This window comes from Microsporum canis, genomic scaffold (genome assembly GCF_000151145.1).
Source record: "Microsporum canis CBS 113480 supercont1.5 genomic scaffold, whole genome shotgun sequence".
Lineage (NCBI taxonomy): Eukaryota > Fungi > Ascomycota > Eurotiomycetes > Onygenales > Arthrodermataceae > Microsporum > Microsporum canis.
The window spans coordinates 396,916-417,731 of NW_003299165.1; the positions used below are offsets into that span (position 1 = coordinate 396,916).

At 46.1% G+C, this 20,816-nt stretch overlaps 9 protein-coding genes across 9 annotated transcripts; 4 read left to right on the forward strand and 5 right to left on the reverse strand.

The window, feature by feature from the left end:
• Nucleotides 1-203: 203 nt before the first annotated feature.
• Nucleotides 204-982, reverse strand: MCYG_05207 (conserved hypothetical protein; the record flags this gene model as incomplete). Its single annotated transcript, XM_002845292.1, has 2 exons — nucleotides 204-280; nucleotides 304-982. The coding sequence occupies 2 exons, from the start codon at nucleotides 980-982 to the stop codon at nucleotides 204-206; spliced, it is 756 nt and encodes a 251-aa protein (XP_002845338.1).
• Nucleotides 983-1,385: 403 nt separating this feature from the next.
• On the forward strand, nucleotides 1,386-2,057 carry MCYG_05208 (small nuclear ribonucleoprotein SM D3; the record flags this gene model as incomplete). Its single annotated transcript, XM_002845293.1, has 4 exons — nucleotides 1,386-1,442; nucleotides 1,572-1,632; nucleotides 1,743-1,872; nucleotides 1,955-2,057. The coding sequence occupies 4 exons, from the start codon at nucleotides 1,386-1,388 to the stop codon at nucleotides 2,055-2,057; spliced, it is 351 nt and encodes a 116-aa protein (XP_002845339.1).
• Nucleotides 2,058-2,438: 381 nt separating this feature from the next.
• Nucleotides 2,439-3,793, forward strand: MCYG_05209 (conserved hypothetical protein; the record flags this gene model as incomplete). Its single annotated transcript, XM_002845294.1, has 3 exons — nucleotides 2,439-2,622; nucleotides 2,690-3,361; nucleotides 3,417-3,793. The coding sequence occupies 3 exons, from the start codon at nucleotides 2,439-2,441 to the stop codon at nucleotides 3,791-3,793; spliced, it is 1,233 nt and encodes a 410-aa protein (XP_002845340.1).
• Nucleotides 3,794-4,197: 404 nt separating this feature from the next.
• On the reverse strand, nucleotides 4,198-4,785 carry MCYG_05210 (Phs1p; the record flags this gene model as incomplete). The annotated part of the gene is made up of 1 exon (XM_002845295.1): nucleotides 4,198-4,785. The coding sequence occupies one exon, from the start codon at nucleotides 4,783-4,785 to the stop codon at nucleotides 4,198-4,200; it is 588 nt and encodes a 195-aa protein (XP_002845341.1).
• Nucleotides 4,786-5,116: 331 nt separating this feature from the next.
• On the reverse strand, nucleotides 5,117-7,285 carry MCYG_05211 (conserved hypothetical protein; the record flags this gene model as incomplete). Its single annotated transcript, XM_002845296.1, has 4 exons — nucleotides 5,117-6,323; nucleotides 6,371-6,515; nucleotides 6,573-6,846; nucleotides 6,959-7,285. The coding sequence occupies 4 exons, from the start codon at nucleotides 7,283-7,285 to the stop codon at nucleotides 5,117-5,119; spliced, it is 1,953 nt and encodes a 650-aa protein (XP_002845342.1).
• A 1,563-nt stretch (nucleotides 7,286-8,848) lies between these two features.
• Nucleotides 8,849-10,012, reverse strand: MCYG_05212 (AhpA; the record flags this gene model as incomplete). Its single annotated transcript, XM_002845297.1, has 3 exons — nucleotides 8,849-9,031; nucleotides 9,090-9,893; nucleotides 9,947-10,012. The coding sequence occupies 3 exons, from the start codon at nucleotides 10,010-10,012 to the stop codon at nucleotides 8,849-8,851; spliced, it is 1,053 nt and encodes a 350-aa protein (XP_002845343.1).
• Nucleotides 10,013-12,067: 2,055 nt separating this feature from the next.
• Nucleotides 12,068-12,604, forward strand: MCYG_05213 (uncharacterized protein; the record flags this gene model as incomplete). Its single annotated transcript, XM_002845298.1, has 2 exons — nucleotides 12,068-12,123; nucleotides 12,211-12,604. The coding sequence occupies 2 exons, from the start codon at nucleotides 12,068-12,070 to the stop codon at nucleotides 12,602-12,604; spliced, it is 450 nt and encodes a 149-aa protein (XP_002845344.1).
• A 1,404-nt stretch (nucleotides 12,605-14,008) lies between these two features.
• MCYG_05214 (uncharacterized protein) lies at nucleotides 14,009-14,971 on the forward strand (the record flags this gene model as incomplete). The annotated part of the gene is made up of 3 exons (XM_002845299.1): nucleotides 14,009-14,079; nucleotides 14,307-14,334; nucleotides 14,456-14,971. The coding sequence occupies 3 exons, from the start codon at nucleotides 14,009-14,011 to the stop codon at nucleotides 14,969-14,971; spliced, it is 615 nt and encodes a 204-aa protein (XP_002845345.1).
• Nucleotides 14,972-15,655: 684 nt separating this feature from the next.
• MCYG_05215 (FAD binding domain-containing protein) lies at nucleotides 15,656-17,681 on the reverse strand (the record flags this gene model as incomplete). Its single annotated transcript, XM_002845300.1, has 3 exons — nucleotides 15,656-15,667; nucleotides 15,763-16,771; nucleotides 16,807-17,681. The coding sequence occupies 3 exons, from the start codon at nucleotides 17,679-17,681 to the stop codon at nucleotides 15,656-15,658; spliced, it is 1,896 nt and encodes a 631-aa protein (XP_002845346.1).
• Nucleotides 17,682-20,816: the final 3,135 nt, after the last annotated feature.

Here is a 20,816-nt window from a genome sequence, read left to right on the forward strand (position 1 = left end):
TTGTTTCCTAACACAGTCGTACCTCAATGTGATGCAGCAGGGCAGGTTGTTAATCCGACCTTATCCCCTTTCTCAAGTGTGTTTCAATACGAATTATAGCTTTTTATTGTTACATTATTATACATTACCATGACTTGCTGTCAAACCCTGTCCACCGTAAACGCCAGGTACCCAAACCAAAGGCCCCCCACCAGCTTTTTTTGTTACGGGTTAGTAGAGGAAACGCCTAAAGGTCCTGCCATGGCTTTGGCAGAGTAGCTTTCACCCCCATCCGCTGTAGCTTTTTCACCATATACCTCTCACAGTTTGCCAGCATCCCACGATAGTTCTTCCCAGTCCTTCCGCCCAAATCCTGAGTCACTCCGTCTCTCGTCCAGACGCTCCATGCCCCCATCAGAGAGGCCATAAGCACATCTGTTCCCACCCGGTCACCAACAATGGCTACCTCCTCTGCCCTCTCCACGACCCCACGATCCAGCAGAAACTTCAGCACTGCGCTATACGACAACGGTTTCTTCACCAATGGCGCCCCGGCCCTTCTCTCAGGGGACCTATACACTCTAATCCTCAATTTACGCAGAGATTCTTCAATCTTATCAGCATCTTCCTCGAAGTGTTTGGAGCGCGGATCCGAGCCCGCGGTGTTCGAAACAATGAGTATCCCATCCGGATTGGTCATCATGTTAAAAGGTGATGACTCGCTGGTACGTAAAGCACGTAACTTCTCATAGTATTCATGGGGGAAGCCTGTATTGTGAGGTGGCGTTAGGGTATTATCTTTGTCAATGACGAGGGCGCGAATGGTAGGTGGCCGAGCACCGGCAGCTTTTGGGGCAGCTGAATCAATAAGATGATAAGATAGATCGTCTGGTAGCTGCAGGAAGGTCGGGATGGTGAGGTGTGGAATGAGCAGTGACGGGTTACGCAGGAGCGCAGTCGCCGTCACGTTGAAGGCGGAGATGTTGGTGTTAAACAGCGGCATCGTATGTCTAGTTACTTCTTCACAGCAGTTTATACGCTTGTCAGGTATATGTATCTAAAGAGTAAAACGGTCATTATCTCTTCAATCGACTGCAGGCCGACGCAGATGATTGTTTTTCGACGTCTGCTTTTGATTTGTTTTCAATGAAATCATGTCTACAAGGTGGTCCGTGCATGGAAGCTCCCAAACTTTCTTCCTTTTCTTATCAAAATCGCCAAAAAAAATAATAATAAAAAAACCGGCAAAATCGATTAAATATTTAACTGAACATCACGCGCTGTCTTTGGATCAAAGGTCGTATATTTTTTTCCCCTCCAGCACTGCTGTTTGCTCCTTGCTTGCACATTATACCTACGACGATCTCTGTAGGCTTGTTTTTCTATATCTTCTGCAATTGCCCACCATGGGCAAGTTAACCAGTACCATCGGCATTCCTATCAAACTTCTCAACGAAGCACAGGTCAGTATTTTCTTTCTTTCCGTTTCTTTTCCTACTGTGATATAGCAGCTATTGCGATTATTGCCATCTTTGTATTTGCGCCTCTTCGTTTGTTGGAGGAAAATATGGCTAACTTTCAACTATCTGCAGGGCCATGTTATCACCCTCGAGATCACATCCGGACATGTTTACAGAGGGAAACTTCTCGAAGGTGCGCGTGATCCTCAATCGAATGCGATTCGATATATGCTCCCTTACATCTCTATCTTTATTCTGTCGAAACCACTCTAGACCGCATTGCTCACTACGATTCTACTCTAGCCGAGGATAATATGAACGTACAACTCAAAGATATTACTGTTACAGCACGAGACGGTCGTGTGTCGCATCTGGACCAGGTGTACATCCGCGGAAGCCATGTCAAATTCTTCATTGTTCCTGATATGTTGAGGTATACATGCTCTCTAGCCGTTATCGTTCATAAGTTGAACCTGTTACTGACGCATTCCTTTTTTCCCTTCTTTTCTCTATAGAAATGCCCCCATGTTCCGATCCAGAGGCCAGCGAGGACGAGGTGTTGGTTTGGCCAGAGGCAGAGCAACGGTTAACAGAGCAAGGGGTCAGCGAAGAGGCTGAACGGCCATGAAGAAGGCCGATGATAGAAATGAAGTTACTGGGCTGGCGTTTTATATTTGATCCTTTTTCCTCTGCCTTATTTGCGATGCTATCTACTGAAGGAATACACTTGACGCAATGGCCTATTGCTATTGCAGCAGCAAAGGCCTGTCAGTACGGACGTGATTCCAACCAGAATAAAATGAACAAATAGAAAATGGTAACCAAGAGGTTCAGAATAGCAAGACGGATACGTCTGATTTCCATAGCATCAACAATAGCTCTCTATTTGTTCATGGTGGCTGTATGAAAGTGGCCTTAATTTCGTCATATCGATTTCCTCCCCTGACTAAACAGAAAAACATCTCCGACCCTCGTTCGTAGATATTAACCCAACCCGCAATGTCTTTACCGTCAAAGCCGCCAGAGAAGGCGAAAACTAATGTCAAACATATATCGAACCCTCGCCGGCTCTTGATTCTCGCTCCCAGTGCGGAATCCCAAGCTGTCATCCCGCCTTTTCTCACCTGCTTGACCGGCTCTCCTCCTATCCTCCCCTCGCCGCAATCCGACACGAAGCTGAAATGTTAGAAATTCCCTATATGAGCCACTTTAAACAGAGTCAAAAGATCCGTTCTAACTCATATTTGTAGACAGTGATGCGACAATCGATACCTCAGACGTCGCATCTACAACCCCACCAACGGCGTCATTCGCAGGATATACAACACATACACCGTTACAGCTGAACACTAAGTACTACAGTACGGATATACCAATATGGGTCGATGAAGTTCCATCCACCCCCTTAGCCGAGCCATCGGGGGAGCTATCTTCGCCTGCGGGGAAGGAAGATATTACAAGCAGCCCAGGGGTCTGGAGAAACGAATTCATCAGCGAAGAGGCTCGTGGGGTTAGAGATGCCATTGGAGCGATAATAGTGTGTGTTCAAAGGCCGAAGCCGCCTGACCCGGCTTTACGTCGAGATAGTGTGGTGGATGGGGATGAGAAGAACTACAACGATATTTTTCAGAATGCGGTAGACACGATTAAAGAAATTGCTCGTGCGGTGGCGGAGGTGAAGGCATTGTCTGAAGAAGAGAGAGGCGAGATAGGCGATGTCCCCGGATTAATCTTGTTGGTTGGAGAGGGATGTGAACGAAAGTCATCCGTTGTGAGTGAGGATGGCGACACTTCAGGGGAGTATGGATCTTTGTGGTGGGATGAAGAATTGAGTGACTTGGGAGTTGGATCTGGACTTGAAGTAGTACTCTGGGATCCTAAAAGGGGCAATGGGATATCCTCGGCGAGGAATGAATATGGAGGTAATACCCACGTTCTATTCCATTCGAAGTGTCAACTAGCTGACTTGTCTTTCAGAGCTTGTGGGTATGGCAAGAGTTCTGGAAGTATTAGAAACTCACCAGTGGTCGTCTTCGACCTCTGATGATCTAGCAGATGACTTGGAGTCTATTGACCCGGAAGGACATGATAAGGCGTCGGGAGGATTCACTCTAGAAGCAAATGAGCTCGAAAAGGAGATGGCTAGCCTTCGGCTTGCCATCAATAGCAACACTAACGACAGTGATATTGGCGAGCAATTCGAAATTATAGGAGATAATAGTCTTAAAGTCGAACAACTCGAAGGGCTAATGCTGAGAGTGCAAGCCATAAAAGATATGGGAGCAGATTTGCCCGAACAAGAAAGAAAGACGTTTGCTGCAAAGGCCATCAGAGACCTTATGAAGGATATATGATATTATGATTAAATTTACAGTCCTATCTTCTAATGGGATCACTGTGTTAATGTAAAAGGATATTTAGTTCAGGTCTAGCTGCCATCGTCACCAGGAGAGATCTCTCAGTTGGCCTTCTTCTTGCCCTCGGCTTTCATCACTTTTCTCCTTTGTGCCATCATATGGGTGAACAGAATATATGAACCTAATGTACCGAGTTAGCCAAGGTTTGGCGCCAGCGTTTCTTTCTAAGAGGGCCATACCAGGGATATAAAAAAGTAGAATGGCAACAAATGCAAGGCGGAATACGGATAGTAAACCAGTTGCGTTAACCACCGTCAGATAGATCAGGAAGCACTCGCTGGAAATTCCAACGGGATATAAAACAAAAAACGTGTTGTACCTTCATAAGAAAACAGCAAATATCAGTATTGCCCGTTATTGATAGCTGGAGGGAGTGATACAAACCTCAGCCAGAGGATAACCTTGGGTATACCCTGTCCCAGGATCTGGAAGACAAAGAAGCCATATCTAATACACTCTGTAACCCCCCAGGCAAACAGGCACCCGATGAATCCCCAATCGCTTAATTGCGCGGATCTCATTCCATGTCCGAGGAGAAAATATTTATTCAAACCCGTACCCGCAGATTCGAAGATAGGTAGGGTAGGGCTAAACGGCGAGAAGACATACATCACTCCCCATACTAGTAATAGCCGGCTGGCTACCTGCATGGCCGTAGTCATCACAGAAGCTCGAACAAGCCCGAACAAGGAATGGAGGATCTCCAGAGCAGCAAGGGATTGAGTCGTCTGAAGCAGTGGGAAGAGATAAACGAAAATTCCTGCCACTATCTCACCTTGACCCCCATGGTTGCCATTGTATATTCGGAAGAGTGAAGAGAATAGGCGGAAAGTCAGAGTACCCCAGAGCCCAAGGGATACCAAGTTGTAAAGAAATAAATATGCCTGTGTAGGGGAAGACACTGGCGTTGAAGATCCGGACCGTGCCATATTCAAGTTTTCTTTGCTTCTACTTGCACTGAGCAATATCTGTGGTATCAATCGGAGAATGTTCAAAATAAACAACGCGATTGTAGTGTCCCAAATATTTCCGTATTTGGAATATTCATTTTTTTAACATGGACTCTCACGTGACATTTAAAAACCATCGCCCTTATCAATCTTATCTAGCATATATTGAGTAATAATACGAAGTGCTTGATGGACTCTTTTATTCATTAAGCAGTGTATTTTCGTGTATGGAGATTTCTATCAATGAAGCTTCTTTCAATAGATGCCGGAGGCCAAGGAAAATTCAATTAGGGTACTAGGGCATAGAAATTTACTTCTTTCCCTTTCCCTTTTTCTTCCTCGCGCCTCCACCGCCCGAAATTACCTGGCTACTGCTCTTTGCAGGCGTGGACGAGCCGTTGCCGTCTTCAGTTTTTTCATTAACAACGCCACCCTGAGTCCTATCGGCTGCCTTTTGTTTGCCCTTTTTCCCCCTAGGTCGGTAGCTGGATCGATCTCTCAACGGAAGCCATCTCTCTAGATCAACTTTTTCATTTGGATCCATATTCTTTGCTTTTCGAACTCTTTTGTTTTTCCGCACTGCATCTGGCGCGCGTCGTTTTTGGCCTTGTTTCAACGCAGATACTCCTGTGCTAGCAGGCAGTTGAACACCAGCTTCCTCCAAACCAGCAACATCTACTCCCGCGATTAACTCTTGGACTGGCAAAAGTGTTTTTACACTAGACTCAACAAGGTCAGGGGAGGTGATTGCGTGAGAAGCAACAAAGCCGGCAGTTGCAATACGATCAGTGTCATCAGTAGAGTGGAGATGACCGAATATTTCGGCGGCGGTAGATATGTCTGAGGGGTTGTGGGAGTTAAATAGAGAAATTGCAGCAGCGCGGAGAAGCGGTATGGGCTGGCAGGATGGGCTCTTCTTCTGCCAATACTTGGCAGCTTTTGATAATTCAGAATTTATGCGATGCTTGCGACCTTGAGTCCTGTAAAGAGTGACTAGGATGTTAACCAAGCCAGGACTGAATCGAACCATCAGACTGGAGTCGTTGCTGACTTCTTCAACTCTATTTGAATAATCCTCTAGAGTTGATATTGCGGCATTGATATTTCCATCTACCACGTGAAGCTGAGTAAGAAGAAGAATAAGGCCGAGATCATGGGGGCGCGTTTCGACAAGAGACGATGTTTTCTTTATCGCACTTTTGCTTACTGTTCCATGGGTATGCGCGGCAGCGTTGAACACGGCGAGTGAATTTATGTCTGAGGAAAGAGATGGGGAACGATGCTGTGAGAGAGTTTTCAGTGTTGACCTTGAAACTCCATCAAATTTCTGGACCATAAGATCAATAATATAAGCATTTCTGCATAAGATGTCATTTTGGTAGAAGAAGAATTTATCGTTATCAGTTGGCCTTGAGGTGCTGTTAAAAAATTTGTATTTCAGGTATGGGTTGACGTTTCGACGGGTTGTGAGAAGAGCGAGGTTTTCAGCAATGATTTTAGTAGAAGGCTCCGTGATGCTACGAATGTCAGCCTAAATACGCAAAAACACAATAGTTATACTTACTCCGCAAAATTTATTTCCCTAATAAGAGTATCCGCCTCTTCAAGTTTCCCTTGTTGTAAACAAAGATATACCTCTTGGATTATAATGGGCAGCAACTCGGCTTTTTTATCGTCAGGCGACAGTTCATCTGATGCCTCACATAATGCTATTTTTGGTGTGTCAGAATGCCATCTGAAATACTTTTAGAACAATACAATCTAACCTTTTGATCTCTTCAGTAACGCGTGAGCTTTCTCGTAGTGGCCCTTGGCTATGTGTTGACATGCCACATTGTATACGGCTTCGAAAACGTCTAGATTTTCACTCTTTGGCACCAAGTTTCCAATAGAATTATTTTGCTCTGCCCAAAGCCTCTGGGCTTCGGTTGCGGTTATATTTATTTGTAAATCAGTGAGCTCTTCCGCGGAGGCTCTCTCATTGCTGAGTAGATCTTTGTAGATCTTGCCAGTTCGGTCAAAACATTCCGCTCGATACGTCTATATCAAGTTAATACGTTAGTTGCGGTTTGGATGGACCCCTACTGAGCCTCACGAGCAAGGAAATGATATGATTCTGGGTATATATTGAACTAGCTGACGGGTTACGAACCGCTTGAGCTTCAACATGTTTTGCACCCCTTTCCGAACCAACAGAGGCCGCAATTGCCGTTGCCTCGTCTAGCCTCCCAGATTTATATAGCGCATAAGACCATTCAAGAGGCAATATTTTCTTCAACGCGTCACCCCCTTCTTCAATTACGCGAATCGCATCCTCAAATCGATCCAACTTTATAAGCGCAATTGTTTTGATATGTTGCGCATCGACATCGTTTCGAGACTTTTTTAATATTGAGTTGCAAGCTTTGATAAATTCTTCATGATCGTTTATTGTGGTTTTTTGCATGAGAGCACTTATGCTCTGTAAAGTAGTCCCCATAGAAGCTGATTTTGGTGATCAATGGTGGGGGGATTGCGAGGAAGGATAAAGGATCGATGAGACGCTCGAATTTGATGTTGCCCACCGCTGGAAGTAATTTTAAAACCGACGTAGACGCTTCAACTTGTGAGCTACTATGTGCCAAACGCTTCGCCATTCACCTGCTCTGCTTCAATCAAGTCAATCGATCGATATATCAAAAAGCTCAAACATGATGTCAAAACAAGCCCCGTGACGTTTATAAGCCCTAAGCCCTAAACGTTTGAACCTTGTGATGAGTCAGTCAGCTTGATGATATAATGATATTACCCACTAGTCCTGAAATGGAACATGATTTATCATATCAAAACTCTAATGTAACTTCGTTATTTCGTTTGTTCACAAAAAAGAAACAACTTCGATGCTCGTTCGAAAGCCTCGCCTTTCTCAGGCATCGTAGTCGAGTTTACGCCGTAACAGAGAATGCCTGGGTGCATTACCGTCCTCTGCTGCCAAGGCCGCCTACGCCCCTGACACTACATAAAGTGCACACACTCGCGATCCAAGCACATGCCACTTTATTGGGGACGCGTTGCTCACAGATGAGAAATATACCACACAGGTGGAGCACTATGTGCTCGGATCGCTGTGGCCATTCTGATTTTCTCTGGGGCCCAGAACCCATGCGTTTCTGCTAAGCATATACTACGAAATATCAGCAGGGAGAATACGGAGTACTAGCACATCATATCCTGCGGTTGTCGAATGAGGGCCTTCAGCATCAAGAATTGTAATGCCTGGATTAGGAGGACTACAGGGACGCCACTTAACCATGGCTGACCCGCTCGTAGATCCTACCACTAATCTCAATCGCCGAATCTTTTTTATATATACATCGAAGCTAATGAGAGTCATCGTTAGGCTTTAAAGCTGGCAGAATCATGAACCAGGCAAACAAGATATACGATATACGCGAGATAATTTACTGGCCACGGGCTGTACCTTACGAGCTTAGTGGAGAGCTTGGTAGGACAGAAGGATGGTTGGTATCCAACATAATCACGGTTAACTTCAAATTTGACTGTGGGTTTTGCTAGATAGGGGATATGGAAATTGGAGACCTGTACTACCTGGGTACAGGGAACCGAACCCCTGCATCAAATCCCCGTACAAAAGTGCATTGATCTGCTAACGGCCGATGTTGAGCTGTCAAGGTGACAAGAACAATCTATGAGAGTGTGGCAAGACAGCCAGGCTCCCGAAATACCGCTCTCTCCACAGCCCTCTATCCACGGCCTATGGAAATCGCAGATATTTCTGAGAAAATTCTCTACAAGCCAAATTTATGTGAACGAGCCTATTGTTTGCATGGCATTAAATGGGGTCTCATCTGTGATATGTTAGAGTCTTTGGAAAATTCGATCTGGAGCTTTCAACCAAACATCATTCGCTTTATTGTACACTCATAGGAAAAAGCACGGCGTAGAAACAGGCACCGCCAGTGTTAATTAGAAATTACATTGACTAGGACGAAATAAAGGAATCACTGTTCAGAAAGAACGAAAAGGGTTAAATGGAAAATAGTCAAGGAAGGCTTGAATGTTTTTCTGATGGAGTCCGCAAATAGTCTGAGTCGTCATCACTTTGACGAGGACTGCTATTCCGCCGACTACTGCTGCCGTCAGTCTCTGAGTTGTTACGGGCCTTAACCTGGTTGCGCAGAGATGCTACTTGTCTCCTTCGAGCATTGATGAACCAGTTACTAATCTGAGGACACCAACGTGTTAGTCATCAATTAAGGAATATGGAAAGACAGCATGCTTACCTGGCTAATTGTCAATCCTGTGCGGCTCATAAATATCTGTTTATCCTCCTCAGTTGGATATGGGTGATCGAGATGCTCCCATAACCAAGCCCGGAGCATGTCCGTTACTGGCTTTGGCAGGTTTCCTCTTCTCTTCTTCTCCCTCATATCACCAAGCTCGCATTCTGAAAGGCAGAATCCTGAGGCTGGTCTGAAATGACCAAAAGACGATTGGGGGTAGCCTCTGTCGCACGCATGAGGCTGTTCATACGATGCGGGGTATGGGAGTTGGTCGCGGCAGTCGCAGGGAGACACCATGTTGACTGGAGAGGATGAATGTGAAAAGCTCGAAGAATCGAAGGAAAACTGACTCCGGGGAGAGGATATCGAGTAGTTGGACAGTTCTCCATCGTTTCTTCCTCGGCTGTTCATGGGAGCATAAATGGCGTTGCTGTTGGCGTTTGGTGAAACCTTGACGAGATATTCCCTCGATGGAGATGGGATAGGAGGAGGTAGTGACCGATTGATCTCGGAAAGAGAAAGCCTAGGACGCGAGTGTGGAGCAGAGGCTGTGGATTTGGGTTCTGATATATGAGGTTGCTGGATATTTGGAGATTTGGCATTGTTGCCCAAGAACCTGTCAGGTCGCAGGGAAACATCATCAAACCGGCTATCTCTGGCAAAGAGTCTGGATGGAAGTCTATCGGTGTGCTGAGGAGTCGGTGGTGGCATGGTATCCTGCAGTGAACCACGCCTCCAATTCTGATTTGACTGAGTATAAAACACTCCACCCTCTATTTCATCATGAAGATGATCAGGCAGAAGCTGAAAGAAAGTTAGAGAATACTGCATCACACCATGGCCGTGGGTTTTCATACCTCTCTGAAGGAGGGGAGCTTCTCCGAGCGATGATCAGATAATACCGTTGAGTAGGCAACTGTCATCTTTTCTACCTAGAAATGTTTAGGAGCTCGGGTGTCAAAGAGCATAAAGCCTTGAATCTGTGCTTTCAAGACACTAGTATCATTCGATAAATATCGGAGCAGCTTCAGGGCAGGTGTGAGAGATGATATATATCTTAGGCAGTTCGAAGACGTTAGGTCGAGATGGGGTGAAGCCGGTGAACCGGTTTAATGGTTAAACGTGAGTTATGTATCAAATGCCGGTAGAGTTCAAACTTCAAGCTGACAAGGGGGTTGTCTGGTATATAGGCTGATGTAGACCTGAATGAGTAAGTGTCATCAAAAAAGTATCTTCCGTTTGCAATGGACGTTCTGCTTTTTAGTTGATGTTTGGGGTGGGAAGAGACAGGTGAGTATTATATGTATCAAAAAAGGCACACCCGCGTCTGATATGGAGCATCGTCCAGCGGCCACCACCGTCTTGAACCCATGGCGATCGGTCTCTGTGGATCCAAGGAAATCCCACCCACCCTTAGAAGGGCAATGGAGTCAAAAGAAAAAGAAGGATGACAGGGGCAAGACGCTTGAAAGGGCCTATCCTGATCTGGTCCGATGTGGAGGGCTTGGAGGAGGGTATGGCAAAAAAGCAAACTTGAGTCGGACAGAAAAGCTCCCCCATCAGACTGATTTGCCTAGCCTGACGACGAAAAAAAAAAAAGAAAAGAAAAGAAAAAAGAAAAGGAAAAGGAAAAAAGAAACTATGTCCTGCTGCTTGTTCCCAGGCTCAGCATCATTCGAACGCCCGCTTGCTTGCTGAATGATACGATGCTCGGCCCTTTCACTAGAGACCAATAGCTAATGGTCAGGGGTTCGAGCTAACGAGGGGGTTCCTTTGCCGTTGAACATAATTCTATGTCGCAGGGCTTAACTAACCAGCCAGAAAGTAGCATCAAACCCCCAAAGCACCCTCTGACATGTCCCAAAGAACGCTGACAATGGAGGCTAGTGGATCCTGAAGGCTGCATCTCGAGCATCATCGAGTGAGATCTCCGAGGGTGAGGCGTTTTAGCATTCCCTGATGCCCGCCACAGATTGAGTTGCCTCAGAAGCAGGATGAATTAACGCCCGTTCTCAGGCATAACGCCAGATCCCAGTCTCTCTAGTTGGTCTGATGGAGGATACTACACAGAATTATCCTATCTTGAGACATGACTGTGCCTTTTCTTTTTTTGATCTTTTTTTTCTTCTTCCCGGTGACAGGCCTGAGGCCCTCGCGGAGACTAGAGGGAGAAGAAGAAGAAGAGAAAGAAGAAAAGAAAACCACATCACTCCTCCTCCATGGCCTTCCGTGTCCACATGGCAAAGCGACTACAATGTGCATCGCCCGACGCGGGGTGGATGATAACAACATACCCCGGAACATGTCAATATATGTGCATGCTCTACGGATGCTTGTTCGGTCCATAAAATCAAAGGCCGAATAACTGATTATCGCCAGGAACGCTCGGCCAGATAGAAGTATGTGGAGTGACTACGTTGCAAGGCAAGAAACCTTGATCTGGGGTCGAATCTTCGTTTTCTCTCAAGCCACTATCGACTCGCAACTTCAGGTTTTTTTCGCCTTGGTGATAAATTCAACGAGGGAATAAAAAGAAACAAAAAAGAAAAGAAAACGATATCCATGCGCCCGGGCTTTGAGGCGCTCAGCAGGTCATCTTGCAAATCCGTCCTAATGGGGGAAGAGAGAGGACACGCCAGGTTCGAGGACGTGACAAGCGCGAACCGAAAACTCTTCACGCAATGACCAAAGGCTTTCCAATAATCTGGTCATATCGTACCGTGTAAATCTGCGCTAAACAGCCGACTCTCTGGACCCCGAGCTCTGTGGTATGGCCTTTTAGGGTTGAAAAACGCATATCAACTGGCTCTACCAAATATCTGCTGTCACACAACATCCGAGAAGAAACGATGGTTGTACTTGCTGCAGTAAATAAATACCTTTTTTTATTTTTCTGACACGATTCAGCCCATCGCCGGCCACCACCAAATCCCTAGTACATTGCCATCTGCTAGGTAGAGTTTCAGTTAAATCGAAACATGGCTGGCTTACGATCAAACGATCGGCCAACCACACGACTCGAAACTTGGATTTTGTGGGAATATTGACTTCTTCTTGCTCGATATATAACCTGGTTCCTTTTGATCACGACTGAATCTGACAGCAACGGACATATCCTTAGGGCCCTGATCTACCGAAATTACTGGGAAATCTCTACTATACTCGATGCGGAGAACACCACTCTACATAGTATACTGGCGTGTTCCTTCACTCTCAAGGTTTCTTACCCCCCACCCCCCGCGCGCAGGCAGGGATATGTTGGCCCTAGCCTAGTTGCCTATGAAATCGATCGTTGCCACGTCGGGCGGTTGTCAGATCTGATAGTCGCTCCCTTGACAAAAGCAGGAAATATAAAGATGGGAAAGCAATACTCGCAGTCACATATCAGCAATAGACAGAATCGGACTATAGGTGGAATGATTAACACCGGATTTATCCAGGCTGGCCATGATTTCCTGTTGCGGCCAGACGGAAACACGTGTAACATGGGTCTCAGAGACGCTGTCTGGCGATAAAGTCAATAAATGGCGGGTTTGGAGCAAACACTCAAGAGTCCAAATAATTGACAGCTCATCTAATTTGGGAAGAAGGGTAAAAAAGCAAACTAAGGAATCAAGCGAACGAGCGAACGAGTGAACGAATGGTCTCGTTTCTTAACATTCGATATTTAGCATCTTACTATATGCCATGCTACCAAGTTGCGGTAAACATTACTGGCTAGGATGCTGGCCTCTCGCAGATGCTGATGGCTTACAACGTATGCTGTGATGCAATGCATATAATCTGGATGGTTTCAGGCTGCGCATAACAGGCACCTCATACGGAGCACTCCGTACATGCAGTGGCATAAATGACAGGTGACCCTTATCTTTTACCAATGATATAGTTCCACCTACTACTGCTGTTCACGCTTATTACGACTGGCCCTTCTCAAGAATGTGGAAGGCTTCCTAACCTCCAGAATACATAAGCTCATAAGGCAACAATAGTTTCACCAAAACAGGAAGAACGACGATAACCCTAATGGTTCAGAACCTTGCCCATGGACCCCCAGGAGTGTTGTTGATGAATATCAATACTCCGTAAAGGCCCACTCGCTTGCCGGATGGCAGCCTGAACTAGTTGTATGCACACTTCCCACTTGAGGTCGAGGTCGACATGAAGGTGGTACAATAGGTCAACATGCTGTCTTCTCTCCTAATCTCCAGGGAATCCTTTTCGCCGACAAACCAGGAAACGTTGCTCTTGTGTGACATCCGGTTGCTCTCAGACGTTCAGTTACGTTTGACTAGCAGTTTGAGAGAAGAACATCATTGATATTTATGCAGAGAGGGAAAAAGGACGAGACCCAGAGACTCCCAAAACAGACCTCGAGTCGTGGATATGTAAAGTGACGAATCATAAACCGATCAGGAAAAAGCAAGTACATCCCTGATTTTGATCTCTCGTTCTCCCTTTCCATGGCGCACCAACCCGTCTTATCTTACCAATTCTTCTCGGGATTCTAAGGGGCGCCGCCACAGGTCCCGATGGCCGATGCGTGTATGCGCGGTTGTCACACGTCCCAATTGCCCCCTCCCCACGCACTCGTGAAGATGCGTTTGTCATCTTTCACCAGTTGTTTGTGTAAGGGCGATGCGCTGTACGGAATGTTATTACACGATCCGGAATGATAACCTCGACATGTTCTCAGTGTCACTCGACACCCCTGCCGACCCCAAGATGTAAGACTCGAGCACAACGCATACATACATACATACATATATATATATATATATATATTGGCCTTGTGTGGGATGCCCAAAAACGTCTGTTGAGGGAATCTGTGTCGTATATGCATGCGCCTTTCCGTCATGCGACCCCGATCGAGCTATGCTCACCCATGGCAAACAAATCAGCCGAAACATCGCCATAGTGAAATGTCTATGCGCCATGTTAAACAAACTTCATTTCCCCATCCAGCTACAATTAACCTGTCGTTCAAGCTTCTGTATGGCCTAGCCTAGAAAGCCTCTTCCCCATAGACGGGCCGCACGTAAGACAGACACAGGTCGGATGCCTGATTAACGGGGATTTTATCAATGCTACATTGTCAAAGTTTGCCGTGTGCTAACCCAGGTAGACCGCTTGGCTCTTGTCAGAAAATGAAATATCGCCTCTTCGGCATTTAGCCGTCTCTACAGTACCAGATAGGCTTAGACTAATATTTACCGACAGGCTAGAGCTCTCGGGAGTAGCCCGCATGGTAATATACTACCCCAGGGGGGACCTGCTCTCTAACCGACAGATATAAAATCTTGAGGCTCCTGATTGTGCTCTTATTAGCACTGTTTGATAGCAGCCCGACTATGCTGATTGGCAGCCAGCTTCTTTGTTATCCAACTTCTACGCAGGTCCTTTATGCAGACCAGGAGAGACCGCGATCGTCTCTGATACCAAAACGACTTCCTGGTTTGGGTACCTGGAAATTATGGGATATGTCTTTTCCTCCATTCCTGGTCTTGTCATTAATGGCTTTCGGTTCCCAGATTCTTCCCAAGCCCACTGTTCAATACGGGTTGTTTGATTGTCATTATGTGACGGAAACGACCTGCTGGATTACTCCCCTTCATCTATCAAGAGCCAGGCTAGATCTTTACAGAGTCAGTAGTACTCTGTACAACCCCGCTGTAGATCTCTTTGTGGCGCCTACGGGCGCTGCGATTCCATGGTTCAGAAATGATAGTAAATGGTTCCAGAACGCGTGCAAACCGGAGGTTCCGTACGTTGGATTTCCATATCAACGGGGTCAACTTGGCAGGAAAGGGGAAAATCCAACCAACATTGTCATCAGCTACTATGTGCATAACATATATACTGCCATGTCTATATTACTTGTATAACCCTTTTATTTCTTCTTTTTATGAAAGAGCCATGCGTATCTTTTTTTTTTTTGGTTCCTGCTGATGAAGAGTTGAACAAACTTGAATATCTTCTCTACATTTCCTTGATTGTTGGAGAGAGAAAAAAAAATAACGGGGAAACTGCTGTCGCCAGTCTGAGAAGTTATTAACAATATTCAGGTTGGCTGGACAGCAACGTTTCTCTACATCAGGTAGATGACATGTATTATTCTCCTGGAAAATGACGAATGTACTACCTGATAACCCAGTTTTTATCCCGTCTTTTACTGCTTCTTGCATTACTATTATCATAAACGGGAAAGCCTTGCTGGCATATTCTGAAAACAGTCAACCAACGGCTTATACGACAGAGGGATTATTAGTCTTGCGGACGAGAGGAAAGCAACTGCTGTCTGCCAGAGAGTAAAATAGATGTCATATTGGTGAAATGATAAAATGGATTGCTCCTAATGCTAATTGTTTATTCTATGCTAAAAATAACTTCAGAAATGGGTCAAAATTGATAGGGATTCTAAAGATGAGGCGCTGATAATGAAAAATAGATATTGAAGACTGGATATCGAAAAGAGAATCACTTTTGAAGTTATGGGTCCAGATTTCGTTGTAGAGGGTGGTTGGGGTTGATAGAAAATATTCATCCCGAAAAGTTCAATGATGGTCGATTTACCAAGTCTCCTATTACGGGTTGTCAGTATAGATTCGAGCTCAAAAAGGAAATCAGATATTGCATGAAACGAAAAAGAAAAAGGAAAAGAAGAACCAGGACATACCGCAATGTACTGGCCAGCCGCCTTTTTCTCGTCCCAAAATATTTTTGCCTGCTCTGGGTTCAAGTTACCCTTTGCGATAGCGACGTCAATCAAGGCGGCCTCGACACCCTCGCCCATGCCCTTGCTGCTGCCACAGACAAACACTCGCCCATCAAGGGAGTTGATTACGAACCAGACCAGGTCGGCTTGATGGCGTACTTCCTCTTGCACGTATCTGCCTTCGCCTCGTCTGCTCTGGACCACTTTCTTAACTTCATCCTCATGTACTCCCCACTCTCCAGAGTAAAGCTCGTCAAGCAAAGAATCACGGACACCTTGGAGTACCCACACCTTGTTTGCACAGTTAGCTGACCTGAGGCGACTCTGAACAAAGCCGCGGAATGGAGCAACGCCGACTCCGGCTCCAATGAGGAGCATGGGTCCATCAGAGACGAATCTCCTGGCGAGCGGGTTGGACATGAGTCCACGGAACATGGGGACGTGCAAATCTAGGCTGGCTGGATCGATTCCGTCTTTCTCAGCTGCTTGAATCTTTCGAGCCAGACGTTCTAAGAAGCCGGATCCAACACCTGTGCGGTAACCCCCATGCCAGTCAGGGCACTCGTGGACTGTTACCGCAATCTCGATGATACGTCGTGATTCTTTACCGTCAATGGTGCGCTGAATCATAGGGTCTTGGGAGAGGGAATAGAACCGGGGCATAAGCGTGTTTAGGGTGGAGAGAAGGTGGTCTAATGGTGGATGAGAGGAAGGGAACGCATCGAGGAGCTGTAGAACGGTAATGTAGGGACCAGTACGAAGATCGCAGAAGGCACCCTGTCCCTGGGCAGAGCAGAGATACGTTAAGATCTTCTTCTCGTTTTCGTCAGATGCGTACTCGGCAAGCAGCCGAAGGAGCGGCTTTGTTGGAGGGTAGCTTTGTAAGTCCGAGCACCAGCTGAGTAGCTCTCGTCTTGTGGTCAAAAGATCTCTAGGCTTTTCGTCCCCCCAAATTGTAGGCCATCGGCCACTGGTAGTGTGGAGGGTTATCTTTTTGTCTCGTACGAATTTAGGGACTCAAGGCGGTTAAAGACAGCATCAACAACGGCCTCAGAGTTGCTTGGGCAAACACCAATTGCACCCCCAACGACGAAGTCAACATTCCCACCTTCAACCGGGTAATCCGTAACATCGATATCAAAATGATACGTTCTTTTCTCAGCCCCGGGTCTGGTCAGCTCTCGAGCATGGTGAAGGGGCGCACGGTAAACTTCATAGGGTGCGTGTGGCTGAAGGAATTGAGGAGGATGGTCTGGTGGTCCGAGTTTCTTGCCTACAGACTCAATTGATGGAGAAGAGAAAGAAACGGTATTTTCTGGGAGAGGAGCCACTTTGGTAAGTTTGCTGTCAAGAGATAGCTCACCCAGACGGAGCCCAAGGCTCTCAAATGCAGCGTTCTTAGGCCGGACAACGGGATTGGTTGTGATAGATGGCAGGGCATGTTTGAGAGGCTCGAGTTTGCAGCATCCTCCTCCGCAGCATATCTTTCCTAATAGGTTCGTACCGCCTCGAATATCTCCTAGTATTCTTTGAACATCCTCTGAGTTCTGGGATATCAAGACGGTTGACGCCCGTCTTCGGCGTTGGGGTATGGCACCAGGTTCTTTTCTTTCAATGTATACATCGTCCAGTGCTGTTTCGCTGGATGGCTCGGTTACCGGTGTCAAAGGGACATCGGAATCCATGGAAACCTCTGATGCACCGGCTACAGAGGTTGCCGAGGACTGTGAGTCTGATGCGCCGGTTGTTGAGCGCCGTAGGAGTGTCAGATGAGGGATTGATGTGGGCTCTTCTGGGATAAAGTCATCCGGATGTGATGTAGAGGTAAGTGGGATAGATACCGGCTCCTCACCGGGACAGGAGGATATAGTGGTCAACATCGCAGGGGTCAAAATGAGTATAGAGAAGGGCCTGGTGCCGTATAGATAGGCCTAAAGAACAAAAGTCAGTATCAATCCTGGCATGAATATGTCATTATCAGATATAAAATCGGAAGGAAATGGATGTTTATAGAGGATTCTGGGGCTTGTAGGTACGGATAGCAAGGAGGGCTTCCTACTGAACGAGTATTTTTTTGATCAGATAAGTGGGGGGAGAGAAAAGTTTAGGCACTATGCTGAGGTGTGCATGCGGATATCGACCTGCAAAGGACCGCTGCTGTGAAGAAGAAGAAGAAGAAGTAAGAGTTTACCTGGTAGATGGAGGCAGCGAGGTTGATGTTATATTTTTATTCAATCCCCTTCGGCCATCCTGGCGTTGGGAGGCGAATTTTCCGCCGAAAAAAAGGGAAACTCCCTAATCAGATCTTGCCGAGACTCTCGAAGAAAATTACACGGGATCCGTAATTACGAAAATTACGAGACTAATCGCGGCGCTGCGAAACCATCTATCGGATAACAGGCGCGGATGGCTGCAGCCATCCGATCTGTGGTTGTCTACTGCGAGGGGCCCGTTTGCAGCCCAGCCAGGCTATCTTGCCTAGCACGATCGGATCCTGGCTGCTGGTTCCCCTTGTCGTTTACGTGGCCCATCAGATGCATTTTTGGGTGCATTTCCATTTAACTACTTTTGTATGTGCCAGATGCACCCCATATTTCGCCCCTTCGCTGATCGGGTAAAGCGGCGTAAATTACGATACAGCCGGCCCACAGGTTTCATATCAGATCGAGCTCTGATTGGCTGAACGGCCGAGTGGTCACGCCATTATCAATCATCGGATCAGATTAGATCAGATTATATAAACAAATAGCAAAAGGGCCATCAAAAAGGGGGAAACCTGAAGAGAGTGACCCAGTGGTTTTAAAGACTATGTTTCAGCCAGTGGGAGATGCGTCTTACTATGTACGGTGTATGTTATGTATGCTGATGGGGCCTTGTCCGTCTACCCTGCAGCTACAGAGTGCATATATAACAAACTTACACTACGAGATACCGACCTTGGCTTGACACAAGTACGAAACACGAATATGGCTCGTGCTCCGTGAACCTGTTCCAGATGCAGGCTATTCAAGCAGACATAGCGGCTTGGTGCATTTTCTCTAACTTCTGAGAAAGCAGTTGACAACCCCAAACGGATCCCTGGAAGGATCCCTTGCTGCCGGCCTCCGAGCATATGGGATAGGGCGTTTTTGGACGGAAAATTTACTCCGTCCCCATCCGCCCCATTGCCAAATTCAAGGAATCTCTTATAAAACAAAAAAGTCCCTTGTAGTCTGTTAATTCACGGGAGAGATGCTGATGAATGGGAGTAAAGACTCCTTCTTTGTCTGTTTGATGATGATCTCCCTCAGTTCTTCTACACCAAAAAGACGCCGCAAACAACGCTTATTGTACTCCGTATAGTACGGGAGTATGCTTGAAATCAAATTTACCGTTATGAGGAAAGTAAAGAAAGGATAACCCGAACATCCTTGCTTGGCTGTCAGATATAAGTATAGCTGCCGAATGATGCATGCACTCGAGTGGATCGACAGGGGTATCAAGTAGCCAGTTGCGGCATTTTTAGCCCCATGCATACACTTGCGGTAACTAGCAGTGCCTTGACAAAAGTCTCGATGAAAGCCGTTTCTTTGAAGGCAATGCGTTTGGGCGACTTTGTTGTTCTATCGCAAACCAAAGATGTTCCGTAGAGAATCCTGATTTTGTCCCCTTTCCATCAAAATCACCGGACGAGATAAATATGTCAAGAATTTGATATCGGTCTCGGCGTCCAGTGTCCAGAACTAACCCTTGTATTCTCTTCTGCCGTGATGATCACGAGCCGACAGCCGGGGTTATAGAAATGCAGTACAGAAGGAAACGCCGATACACGTGATGGTTCTCGAATCTGGAAATAAGCCACCAGGGGGAATATACTGTTCTGGTAGATCTGCAGGCTTCATTCTCTAACGCTCGAGTATCATGTCTAATATTTCCGGACGGACCTACTGGATGCAGTGAGTAATAGTGACGTTACTTAGAGGGGGGCAATTTTTACTCCGTGCAAACTATGAGCATGCTTACTTACCGTCGGCCGCTTGTAGAGCCATCTTTGTCTATAACATTATAATATTTGGCTGTTCAACTTGGTTGAAGATCCATGGATGGATTGAACAAGAGTCACGTGAGTAGCCCTTTTTAGTTTCTTTTCGAACCGCAAATGTTCTCGGAGGCTAATGGCAGAATCACGTGACTGAAGCCTCTATAAGACACAGCGGAACAGCAAAACGATGCCTTAGCACCAAAATAAGTATAGGAAAGGGCGATATCTAGGTAGAATATTAATTTGTCGGAGCGAAGCGAAGTATATTGTATTCCAAAAAGGGGATATATAGAAGGGGTCAAATGTGCGTATTTGCGGGTCCGCTGTAAATTACGTGATTGGTTGAATCCTGAGCATTTGATTGGATTCTTGCATCCTTGCATAAGTAGCGGCTTGGCGGCCTATTCATCTCATCACGTGATATATCCTCTTGAATGCCTATAGGAGAAAGCTTGAGCTTTTGACTTGCCTACTATGTAGTAATAATAATAATTGATAATTAAAAGGGAGTAAAGCTTAATAAGGAAAATCAAATGTTAAATATAGAATTTCTCTACTATTAGTTAGTATTTAATTCTAAAAGTTAATTAGAATAAGCTTAATAAGAGCTTCAATTTGCCTCAATTGACCAGAAATTCGCGGTGTTCGACCATTTGTGCGCTATAGCTCGAGTTCGCGACAGACGAAGACGAAGAAGACGAAGAAGCCTTGATGAAGTCAAGGCGGATTGAAATCTCTTGGATTCACTTTGAGATCTGATTATCAAACAAAGATACATTAGAAAGAATGAGAGACAGAAGAAAACATTACAACAGCAGATATACCTAGGACGCAGCCATGCGTGCGGATTCAAGAAACAGTGTCAAGATTCTGTGCTTGGACGAGATCGTAATACATCTCTCTCTTTGCCATCAACTGCTCATGGTACCTTTTCGACCAGTTTGCCCTGGTCCATGACGCAGATCAGGTCGGCTCGCTTGATGGTACTCAGCCT